At 44.6% G+C, this 12444-nt stretch overlaps 1 protein-coding gene across 1 annotated transcript in view; it reads left to right on the forward strand.

The window, feature by feature from the left end:
* Nucleotides 1-12444, forward strand: part of PDIA6 (protein disulfide isomerase family A member 6) — a 179943-nt gene that overhangs the window by 96120 nt on the left and 71379 nt on the right. The window contains exons 9-10 of the mRNA XM_069605971.1: nucleotides 8865-8949; nucleotides 9037-9109. Of these exons, the coding sequence (XP_069462072.1) occupies nucleotides 8865-8949; nucleotides 9037-9109 (158 nt within the window). The remainder of the gene's footprint in view (nucleotides 1-8864; nucleotides 8950-9036; nucleotides 9110-12444) is intronic.

The following is a 12444-nucleotide window of genomic DNA, read 5'->3' on the forward strand; positions in this document are numbered from 1 at the left end:
AGAGCTAGTCCTCTCACCAGACTGCAGGACCCAAGGAGTGAAGGAAGCCCAACCAGTATCCGAAATCCACGGTGGTTCTGTTTACCGAGCGCTGTGCTGCTGATAAGAAAGGAGCCCGTAGCTGCTGATGACCCCCAAATTGCTGCCGCAGGAGACCTCCAGACGTCATCCCTCTTGTCCCCACGACTCAGGAACCCAGGGTCTGCACCGCTGCAACAGGACAGAATCCAGCTGGACCACTCTTAAGCAGAGGTACTATTTAGACTTGGGGTGCTTACCTCAGTGTCTTTTTGAGCTGTGCTTTTCTCAGTTGAGACTTGTAGTGGCTTACCTTAGAGTTGATTCCAACTCTGCTTCTACCAGCTTGTGACCCTACAAGTGATTTCTACAAACTCTGCAACTTCTGTAAACTGGCCAAAAGCTCCAGTAGTCTGCTGAGGACCCTCCCGAAGCAGGAAGAACCAAGCTCGAGTCACCTCAGGAAGCCCAACCAGTGTCCAAGATCTGCAGTGGTGGGATTTATTGAGCGCTGAAACCGTGAAGTGCTGCTGATCCGAAGAACGCCCGTAGCTGCTGACCTTTGAATTGCTGTGCAGGAGTCCTCCAGACATCCTCCCTCTTGTCCCCACGACTGAGGCCCAGGAACACAGGATCTGCATCACTGCAACCAGACAAGCCAGCTGGATCCTCTTATAACCAAAGGTACTGTTCTGACTTTGGGGTACTTGCCTCAACATCTGTAGCTTGCTCTTCTAAGTGGAGATTTGTCGTAGCTGTTTTTCTTGAGTTGATTGTTGCCTTTCACAAGTCTAATGGCTTGTGGCCCAACAGAGATTTTCTTCAACAAACGCTCTAATTTTGTGCAAACCTTTTGCTATCTAAGAAGTGCCTCTGCTCCATAGACTTTGCTCCAATTGACTTTGGCTGTCTGGGCTCCCTGCAGACTCTTATAATCCATTGACTTTGATTCTTACTGTGCCTCATAGGTGATACATTGTTTTTTAACTAATATTGCTGGGAAAGGTTTTTATCTAGACTTCATTGGAGGATAGTGCTCACCTGCTCCGAGAACCTGTTATCCTAGTTAGTGAAGTTACCTCGGGGTGTAGGAAGTGTGTAAAGCATCTCTAAAGAGTATTTACTTGCTTGACTTGATTGTGAGAGTATTTTGAAGTGTATTTTTCTTGTTGCACATTGCCCTTTTTAAAGAATGCTTAGTCAAAACTGGCGGTTGAATAATTATTTTACTAGAAAATCTTGAGTGAAAGTGTTATTTGTATACTTGTATTTGTGAATTTCGATGCCACAGCTCACATTTATCCAGCCTGGCTGCCCAGTCACACTACCAACTTGTGTAGTACAGACCTATACCAGTAGGTGGGTTACCTAATACCAAGAGGACAAGGGTTGTGTAGTCTCCCACAGGGATACTTCATCAAGTCTTGCTGCACAAGGATCTGCAACCAAAAATCTGGTCCTTTAAATCCATTATCAAGAAGACGGGACACTGGAAGGACTTTTGCAGCAAGAATCACTGGAAGTCTCTAGGCAAGGTTTTCCTTGCGGCTGGATGCGGCTCTGTGGATTTGACACCTTTTCAGGAGCACAGAAGAAACAGAATACCGCTGTTCGGATTCTGGTTGTTTTCAAGGTCCAGCATTCTGGTGAGGGGACTTTTGGAGATCCAGCAGGATGCCCACAAAGTTTGAGATTCCGAATTAGGCAGACTGCACTGCACAATGGCTCGAGGTCCCAGGGTATTTGGGTATTGCAGCCCTGCAAGGTCACAGCATGGCGTGGGGTGGCTCAACATGCAGGTCTTATTGAGTCTAGTGGGTCTCACCAGGCTGTCGGTCAGGCCGTTGTTTTTGGACTCCCCAGGTCGATTAGAAGGAAGGGTAACAGCAGGCTCTGGTTAAACAGCAGGTTCTCTGTTTGCTGGAAATAGTTTCAGCTGCAAATTCTTTATCTTCCTCTTCGGTTTTGATTCCAGTGGTTGACTACCTCTTCAGCTTCCAGGATCGGACTATTATGCAGGTACCCAGCCATCAAACAGCCTTGCAACATTAAAACTTGGGGTTTTGGGGGTTGGCAATTCTTTCAGGATAGCCAGCCTGCCAGATTGAACGGGATTCTCACACTTAGGCTGGATGACAAAGGACTGCAGCGTTCTGGACTCCTCCCTCGCTTCCTACTTTCACAGACACTCTGGAGTCTGGGCAGGGCTGAAGATAAAAATCGCATAAAGGAATTTCCTGCTCTGGATGTCAGGGGAAGGAACAGGAAAGAACAAAGAACACTGTCAAAAAAAGAAGACTGGCTCATTTTAGTAAAATGAGAACTCATGGATGCCTTTTCCAGGGGCTGTGGAAACGACCCGTGGTAAAGATGCACCGAATTAATAACAAGGGTCACTGCCACCAGCCATTAAAGGTAAGTTTGTCATGAACATAAATGTTACTTTTAAAATGAGAAAGGGGATACTCGTATATCCTCAGCACTCCACATAAGGTGGGGGTTGCTGGTCTCACCTAATAATAAAATGTAAAAGGGATCCAAAGATTGATTCTACCCTTGAGAACTGTAGTTCTCACAAGGTTAACCAGAGAAAGCTAAAAGGGCAACCCCTAGGGCAACCAAGCAACAATGGGCACTAATTGCCAAAAAGTTGTCAGAGGATAACTTTTAAAAGACGCTATGGAGAGTCTTAAATGACACTCCATAAAAAGATTAAAGCATTCTGGAAAACGGTTCCCACTCAGGGGTATACAGAAAAATAATCCACCAGGAAAAAGCAAAATGTTCTGGGGTTGACACAGGTCAGGAAGATTATTGCTATGAAAATCTTACCTAACGCAATCTATGGTTTTACTTCCCCTGAATAGGTGTGTTCTATTCTAAATGGGTATAATTGGGACTGGCTTACCTAGAATTACTGTTCGTTATTCTGAACAAGGTGGTCTTTGCTTTGGTCTGTGTACCTTAAGCATTGTGTTATACTTTGTTTAGGATTCTATAACTTTGGTCTGCTTGTATGTATAACAAGGCTTTATTTTTTTTAGAATACTTTTGGGTGTATGTATTTGTATTTCTTTATTTGTAAAGCGCACCTGGCCCTGGGGCATCTGGGCACATATCTTAGGTTGGGTTACATATAGATGAGTAGAAAGTAGATGTGCAAATAAAAAGCGCAAGTATAGGCAACAATAATTAGTTACAATAGTGGGTATATACAGTTCAATACAATCACATTTACAAAGCAAGTATATACAGAAGTGAGCCTGATTACAATTGGGGGTGGCCAAAGTGACGCCTCTGTAGCGGGTAAGACCGCTACTTGGTGGGGTTGTCGCAATCAAGTAACCATAGTTTAGTTTTGCATTTGAAGGCGTGGAAGGAGGGTTCAAGCCAAAGTGGGTTAGGGGGTGAGTTCCAAAGTTTGGTAGCTAGCACCGGGAAACTTCTAGCACCCGCTTTCTGCAGTTTGAACCTGGGGAGGGTGAGACAGTTGATTTGGGCAGTTCTCTGCGGTCGACTGGAAGTGCGGAGCAAAAAACGTGTAGCAAGGGTGGTGGGAGCCTGGTTAGAAAGGCACTTATGGGTGAGTGTAAGAGTTTTCAATGAGATTCTCTTGGCTACTGAGAGCCAACCCAGATTACGTGTGCTGTCTGATATGTGGTTATTTCTTGGTATGTTAAGGGCTGCCATGAGGAGTTATTCTGGGTGACCTGCAATTTGTTGAGGTTCCGTTGGCTGGTCCCCAGATAGAGGGCATTGCAATAATTGATCTTGGACATAAGTGTTCTGGCTAAAATGATGCAATTAGCTGTGGAGAGAAAGGGGCGGCATGCAGTGATGAGTTTTCACGTGTAGGCTGCGGCTGAAGTAACTGAATTAGTTTGTCTAGCAAGTGACAGGGTGGCATCAAGGTAGATACCAAGGGTTTTGGTATCGTTGGAGACTTTAATGGTGTTGCCGTCGATGATGAAAGACTTAAATGCCGGTTCAATTTGTTAAGTTGCGAACCAAGGATGAGGAGCTCTGTTTTGTCTTAAGACAAAGCTCATGTTCAGCCATCCCGGCCTGGATAACCAGGTTTCTGATGTGTGGATAACCAGGTATACGTCATTTAATGATTTGGTGTCCACAAAATGGTCTCGAGTGATAGGGATGAGTATCTGGGTGTCGTCGGCATAATTTGTGTAAGTGACACCCAGATAGTCAAGAATATCAAAGACGTTTGGTGAACACACAATATAGTGTGGGTGATACGCAGGAACCCTGGGGGACACCGCAGCGAACAGGAGATGGCTCGGCAGATGCAGAAGGAGAGAAGACCTGCATAGATCTGTTAAGGAAAGATCTAATCCAGGATGTGGCAGAGTCAGAAAAATTGGCCGCTGAAGTGAGTTGTTGGCAGAGGATGCAGTGGTTGACCAGATCAAAGGCTGCTGAGAGGTCCAATAGGAGCAGCAGAGCTAGTTTCCCATTGTCTTTCAAATCCACAATTTGTGTTTTCAAATCAATGAGGGCAGTTTCCGTGCCTAGGCCAGAAGCCTCATTGGTTGAGACCAAGGAGTTTATTAGTTTCCAGGTACTCCTGTATCTGAAGGTACGCAGCGCGATCCAGAATTTTAAGAAGGAACAGGACCGTGGGAATAGGCCTGTAGTTGGTTGGTATACTAGGGTCGAGGGATGGCTTCTTGAGCAAGGGGATGACCCACGCATCTTTTGTTGTCAGGGACAAGGATGTATTGATGAGGGAGGTGATAAAAGGGGCTAATTCAGGTGCCGCATCCGTGATAGTGAGTGCAGGGCACAGGTCGCCTTGGCAGTTTTTATGGTTTGAGCTTGGTAATGATGATCTCGACCTCTATGGTCCTAAGAGGCGTGAAGCTGAAAGGCTTGTAGGTGGGGAGGGCGGAAGTAGAGGTGCGAGTGGGAGGAGGTGTCTTGTCGTCGGTCCGGATACAGGTTTGTTTAGCATTTTATTTTGGCCTGGAGTGTAGCGATTTTGCCCAGGAGAGTGGATTGTATGTTTGTGCACCAGATGCTGTTTTGCTGCAGGTATCAGGGTGGGGTTACAGGAGACTCAAGCTCTTTGAGAATCTTGAAGAGCTCTCTTTGGTATTGGATTTGGGTTCCATAATGCGATTGTAACTTTCTTTTATTTTTTTTATTTTATTTTTTTATTTGCCTGAATAATCACCTCTTTGTAGTTGCGGGACGCATTGAGCAAGGAGTCTGTTAGTGTCAGAGTGAAGGCTTTTCCAGCAGGATTCAGCCATATGTTTTAATTTAGAGTTCTCTTAGTTGAGTGTTGAACCAAGAGTTAAGGTGAGCCCAGGGTTTGGGTTTTCTAAGTTTGAGAGGAGCAATGGTGTTCAGTGCTTTGAGCATGGACTGGTTAAAGGTATCAACTAGTACTGTGGGATCCGTGCAATGTGATGCGACTTTGTTTAATAATGGGAGAATGAGGGAGCAGCTTTTCCTTAGTAATGTCTATTTTGTTTCTGGTTTGAATGGCAGGGGCAATGTCTGGTTTGAGGCATTGGTTTGTGGCTTCAAGTTAAAAGTAATTGTGTGATGGTCAGACCATGCACAAGATGGGTTGGCTTGTAAATTGATTCCGCAGTTGATGTCAGCTAGCCAATCGAGGATTCTCCCTTTGGAGTGGGTGGGTTCTGTGATATGGTGAACGAAGCCTAGGTCCGTTAAGGTATTAGCCAGATCAAGAGCCTCAGGATTGTTAGGGTCTTGGAAACCAAGATTGAAGTCGCCGAGTAAAATGATTTGTGATTTTAGTTTTGGCTTTGTCGGCTAGGATGGACATGTCATCTGGGAAGGTGGATACGGGTCCGAGTGGACGGTAAATTAGATGAAGGGTGGCAGTTTGATTAGGTGAAATGGGAAGTTTGATCGATAGTATTTCTGCTGATGGGATTTGTTGGTTACTAATACTTCTAATGCCAATGGAGATTTTGTGGATGAAGGCGATGCCCCTTCTGTTTCTTTTGAACCATTTGTATGCTACAGGTTCTTTGTACTTTCCTCCAGTCCTCTCTCACTCCTTAAGATAAGCCTGGCTGCTCTGTTTATGCTACCAAATACTCAAGTGGTACAGCCTTATACTAAAATTGGAGTTATGTACTGTCCCAGTTGTATGGTTTTATGAAGACCTTAGTTGGACTTCAGAATAACTGCCCGAACAGTTCCTGTCAGACGAGGTGAAAATGGCTGCAGAGTTTTGGACTCTTCCCTCCCTGCCTTCTCAGACACTCCGGAGCCTAGGCAGGGAATACAAAGGTTTCTGCCAAAGACAAAACTTCCACTGAGGTCGTTTCCACCTAGAATGGCAGGGGAAGACCTCGGAAACAGCAAGCACACAAGAAATGGGGGGGGGGGGGGGTGGGGAGAAAGGGAGCCCACCATTTTAGTAAAATGGTGGCCCTTCTGTTCATTACCGAGGCATAATTAACATCAGTAATGCTGCCACCAGCCGTTCAAGTAAACTCAATTGTAACCAAAATGTTACCAGGTAAGAACGGGGATACATTGTATCCCCCCAGCACTCCACATAAGGTGGGGTGTGCTGGCTAACTTATAGAAAATGTAAAGGGGATGAAACTCCCTCTTTACTACTTGGAACAGTAGTTCACCCGAGTACGTGAAAGAGACATGAACAGGGGAGCCCCCAGGGGCAACCCGGCCTAAGCCCAAAAGTTATAGTGAACTCCAGCCATACACTATGAAAAGACATAAAAAGGTCACCCATAAAAAGAGTAAGATTAGGTGAGAGGGGAAAAAGATTCCCACTCACATAGGGACAAGGTAAAATAATTACCAAGTCCAAGCAAAAAGGTCTGGGTTTGACACAGGTCAGGAAGATTTACATTAATGTGAAAATCTTATCTAACACACTCTGCAGTGCTGAATCCATTGTTTGCTGCTCATAATATTTGGAATGAGGCACTAGAATGAGGCACTCAAGTTACTATCCACACATGAAGATGATTAAACGCTGTTCAATATGTTTTTTTAGGGAATTTTATCAGTGTGATTAATATTTTAATTTGTGTCATCACTTAAGGTCTTTTTTTTTTTCTTTTGCTTTGTTGTTCATAAATGTTAGGCAAGATTTTATGCATTACCCTTTGAGCGCACTACAACAACCCTGACCTCATGGGAATAGAAACCCAACCTTTGATATAAGTCTGTACTACACAGGTTGGTAGCGTGTTGAGCAGCCAGGCTTATCTCAAGAGGGGTCAATGTGAGCTATATGGGAGTTACATAGAGCTTGACAGTAGCATTCAACTGAACTCTTACACACAAGGCTTCTTGATTAAACAATTAATTTATTGAACAGTCAGTTTAAGTAGGCCAGCTTCAGAAGAGGCAATATAGTAACATGCAAATGTACTCCAAAAATACACTCTTAATATTTCTAAATCAGTAAGTACCCTTTTGGGATGGCACACACACTTCCTACACCCTCAGGTGATTTTAGTAACTAGGACACTGTGGACATTAAACTACCACTGTTTGCCTTTAGAATCGGACTTTGGAGTATGTCAAAGAAAACGGGTTATTACAGAACAAGAGATCACACAACTATTTTGAAGCAGGTAAGTACTTTTGGTAACCCCCAATGCAAAGTTAGTTAACCCCTTCCTGGAAGGCAGACAAAACACAATGTCGGAGGGAAGAAGTCATTCAGGGAGCCAGACTAGGCCAAAGTCAATAGGGCAAAAGTCAAGGTGAGCTGAAGCACTTCTTGCAGGTAAGTAAGTCTTGCACAATGTTTCAGAAATCTTTGTAGAAACGAAGAAATCAAAGCAGGGCCACCAGCTGATTAGGCTTCTGAAGTAAAGAAGCTGTTGGCAATAAAAAGGCACCAAAACCGCAGACTGACCTGAGTCCGAACAATTTCTTGCTGCGGGTCCTTTTCTCGTGACTGTTGCTGCAACATCCCTTATTCCCTAGACCAAGGAAACTGGAGTGGTATTCTTTCACTGCTTCACAGGAGAGAATTCAGCTGCATTGTCTTCAAACTGTGGGCCTCAAAGTAATACTTGCCTCAAGCCGAAATTTCAGTTTTGTGTCGTTGGATTGCTATAGCCGGAGGTTGTGTGTTCACCCATACCCTTGTCCAGGTCCAAAAGCTTATGCACGCAAATGACTTTTGCATCTCCCTTCAACTGACTTTGAAGAACTCTTAACTAGTTAGGCAATGGACTGCTAACATATTGGACTCATTAAAAAGTATTACAAAGTAGTAGATTGCTGTTGCTAGTGCTAAATAACTATTTTCCCCTACAACAGAACATTGTCTGAGTGATTTATAAGTTTATTTATTTGGGAATTTGTATAGCGTGGCAAACCCGGAGGCATCAAGTTGAACTGTTATGGAACTGTGCTCATTGCTGGTACAAGCAACTATTATTGAAGCAATTACCTGAAAAGCTAATGGTTTCCATTTGTGTTGGTTAGTCTTAATACTATTCACTTAACTTTGCCTGTGTATATAAAATAAATGTATATTTTAATATAACTACAAGTGTGTGAGTTTCATTGGGCTAATGTATTTACTGGGTTCATTGTACTGACTTACAGCTCACATACTCCTCATAAGATAAGCCTGGCTGCTTTGCCATTCTACCAAACCTTTGGGTAGTACCGACTTAACTAAGAGTTGGGGCTATGTACCAAGGAATAGTTTTATGGATTTTCACCTGCAGGTAGACTTTAGGAAAACTCCCCTAACTGGGGAAAAGCAAAACATTGAGGGGGCTGCAAAAAGTGGCCCTAAAATCTCAAAGATGAGAATTGTGGCTTATTAGTTCTTTGTTTTTGTTTCACAGATCATTAATGAAGATGTTGTGAAGAAGACATGTGAAGAGCACCAGCTCTGTATTGTAGGTGTATTGCCACACATACTTGACACAGGTGAGGGCAACATCATACTATTGTCTTTCTTTTTGGTGTTGAAGCCATGTGACATTATGTTTGACCATTGAATAATTATCTTAACAGGAGCGGCAGGAAGAAATGATTATTTGGCAGTCATGTTGAAAATGGCAGACAAATATAAGAAGAAAATGTGGGGGTAAGTGGTAGAGTTACAACATTTACCAAAAAGCTGAATAAAAATTGCCTCTGCACTTTGTTGTGAACCTCCTCAGTTATGTCAATGTTGCAAAACTCCTAAATGAACAGGTCCTCATTATGGCGGCTGTTGGGAACATGCTGTTTTGAACCTGGCATTTGTTGGGAAATAAAGCCTTTTTGCTTGCTAAGTACCTGTGGCTACAATGCATAGGGACTCTGTCCTCCATTCTGAAATTCCCTGTTTGTTTTGCACTGCACCCGTCACCGTACAGTGAATAGTGGTGGGAATTCTTTGTATGCTTCTTTTTTTAACTTACTTTTTGGTAACTTGCATGTATCCGGGGCTGGCTGGTGTCAGTGGATGGTTTCCTTTTGTGTTGTTCTTTGCACCCTCACCTCCAGATATGCATTTTACGACATGCCTTTAAGTGTACCATATACTCTTAACTGGCTGCGGAAGGAGATTTCGTCCTGTCTTTTTCTTTTGGACTCTCTCGCCCTTACACAGCCAGATTTGCCATATATAGTAGGCTCTTTTCCCTGCAAAGTAGCAGGGTGTATTTGTGGCCGGATGTGGGGGCTGGCACTGTCTGGCCCCAGTCCACATCCTGGCCAAGTGTCTGTTGCTGGGCACATGTGGTGGCCAGAGGCTGTCCAGCATTGGACTGACCCTGCAAGTTTGAATTGTGCAGATCCTTACCATTGGTGGGCTCTGGGGTGAATAGCTCGAATTTAGGATGAAAGGAGGGCTCCTGCAGCCATTCCTCAACTGGTTCTTGGAAAGCCCTGCTCAGACGGTCTGCTGAGTCCTCCAACAAAACCATGAATAGGGACATAAACGCATCCATACTCAAACAAGTCTTCAGCATGGGGGGTTGGGAGGTTCACCGACAGTGGATCTATTTGGAGCGACACAAAACAACAAAATGCCATAAGAGTTCAGCTATCTGCAGTTACTTCCACGATGTATGGAGATTCTTAAGGAGGCACGAAAACCAAATGGAAGACACTTTTATTATAACAAATTGAAAGGTTTTGTGATATGATGAAAACAAAATGGCATACATACAATTAAATATACATTTTAGCCTACCTACTAGATTCTGGCCTAGTACAGGGACTGAAATTGAGGGGAGCTGGGAGCTATTGATCTCCTGCTTATAGCCTTGACTGGCCTGGTTAGTTTTAAACCAACAGTTACCAGGAGCTACTTTTGACTCTCCAACTGATGCTGAACAAACACATTTATGTGAATGTAACTCTGTGCATTTCGGACAATTATATAAATAAACATTATGACTGATCTATGACGATGGATATAATTATATGCTTGCATTTTATGCGGAAGTTATATTTGCGTAACGCTATGTACTAGCTCCTCATTCCCCAGTGGTAGCGCCTGTTGACTGGGTTACTGCTGGATACCCAGGAGCTCCTTGTAGCTGCTTATCCAATCATCATTTTAAGCCCTGTAGTGTGCAATTCAATAAAGGTTCACCTAGCAGCATCAGCAGCTTATCCTACATACCATAAAAAGATATCCTGGTGGAGAGTACTAGTGGTTAAAGCCTTCATGGTGGGAGTTGTTGGGGAGATTATCAGTTTTATGCTTCGTCCCCTCTCCTAGTGAGACCCCAAGCACTTTTTGCTGAACTTCTGGAAAACCTTCTTTCTCTCCTCAATAAGGGGAGCCTCCCCCCCCCCCCCCCCCCCCACCCTCATTCATTCTGATTTGCTCTGACTTTTGTGAACTCTGTTCTCCAGCATGGGGTCTGGCATGGATTCACATACCCATGACTATTCCCCGTCGCAGGCCTGGAATCCTCAGTAAGAGAGAAAGTTTCAATTTCACGTACAAACTATTTCTCCAATTGCTGAACTCTGGGGTCATACTGCCACCAGCCAATGACTGCCCTCTCACTAAGCCCCTCTGGCAGCCATCTTCACATTTTTACCCCACGTTCAAGTTTTGGGAGTCCTCCTGTTGTGCGCCGTGATCTGTTCTACGTTTTCGCGCTTCATAAAAAGTTCTATTTTTGTCAGTCTGAGCCCGTGTGCTCTTTCACTCCTTCGACCGACAAGCAGGGACATGTTTGTTGGAGAATTTCTATGCCCCTCAAGGGCAAGAATCGCCAAAATTTAATCGAAGATTCCAGAAGGCCATCGGGCCTACTCCTCACTCTGGACAATGCTCCCTCTTCAAGCTCTGCTCCAGCTGCGGTCTCCTCTGTCTCCATCCGGATCAGAGAAACGGATTGTGAAATCTGCCTCAGGTCTCCCAGCGAAGTGTGAAGGATTTCCACAGTAGGTTGATGGCGTGGCTCAAAGCCAAGGCCTCTGCCCCGTGCGGCAAGTGGGCTTCTAAGTCCTTTGAGGGCGCTCCATCCGTGGGGGGCCAAGACAAGGCCAAGCATTGCAAGTCAGTTTCCGGCGCGTTCATCTTAATCTGCCTCTGTTGGGACAGTTTTCCTGAAGTTCAACTAAGGGCTTAGGAAAACCATTCAACTGAGGCAGTACAAGACTACACTCTTAGTATAAGGCTGTACCACCGGAGATCAGGGTAGAATAGACGGAGCAGCCAGGCTCATCCTAGGAGGGAGAGAAGGCTGTAGAATTAGTACAAATGAAATTGTAATACAAATGGTCCAAAGAAACACTGAAATGCTATGTATGTAAAAAATAAATGATTTATTTAAATACAATTCGGCCCGGATAAATCTAGGGCTGGGCTAAGTACTATCACACATTATATGTAATCACAATTCTCCAGCATGGGGTCTGGCATGGATTCACATGCTCATGAATATTCCCCGTCGTCAGGCTGGGAATCCTCGGTAAAGAAAAAACCAGTATCAGTTTCGTTTCTGATCTGTCTTTCGTAGTAATAACCAATCACTGGTCTCTGCGTCATACTGACCACAGCCAATGACTGCCCTCTACCTAAGCACCGCCTCTGGCAGCCATCTTCAGATTTTTACCGCACGTTCATGTGTTGGGATCCTCGTGCTATTGCTCTCGAGCGTTAGTGCTATTTTTCGCGCTTTTTTCACAAAAAACTTTGATTCTTTCGGTCAAAAGAGCCTCAAGCTCCACCGATCCTACATCCGATCAACCGGGACCCGTGTCGGATTCATCTGTGCCCCTCAAGGGTGAAGATTTCGTCGAGCTACACTTCGGAGGAATCCAGAAGCTTCTCAGGCCCGGTCTCGGAGATGGCCCAGGAGAAGGGAAGCTCGACGCCCGGAAAGCTGTTCAGGGTCTGCCCTGGATGCCAGCTGCAGAACGTCTTCAAGGAGGACGAACACTCTTTCTGCCTTTACTGCCTTCATGAGG

This window comes from Ambystoma mexicanum, chromosome 4p, assembly GCF_040938575.1.
Source record: "Ambystoma mexicanum isolate Mex_15411 chromosome 4p, UKY_AmexF1_1, whole genome shotgun sequence".
NCBI classification, from domain to species: Eukaryota; Metazoa; Chordata; class Amphibia; order Caudata; family Ambystomatidae; genus Ambystoma; species Ambystoma mexicanum.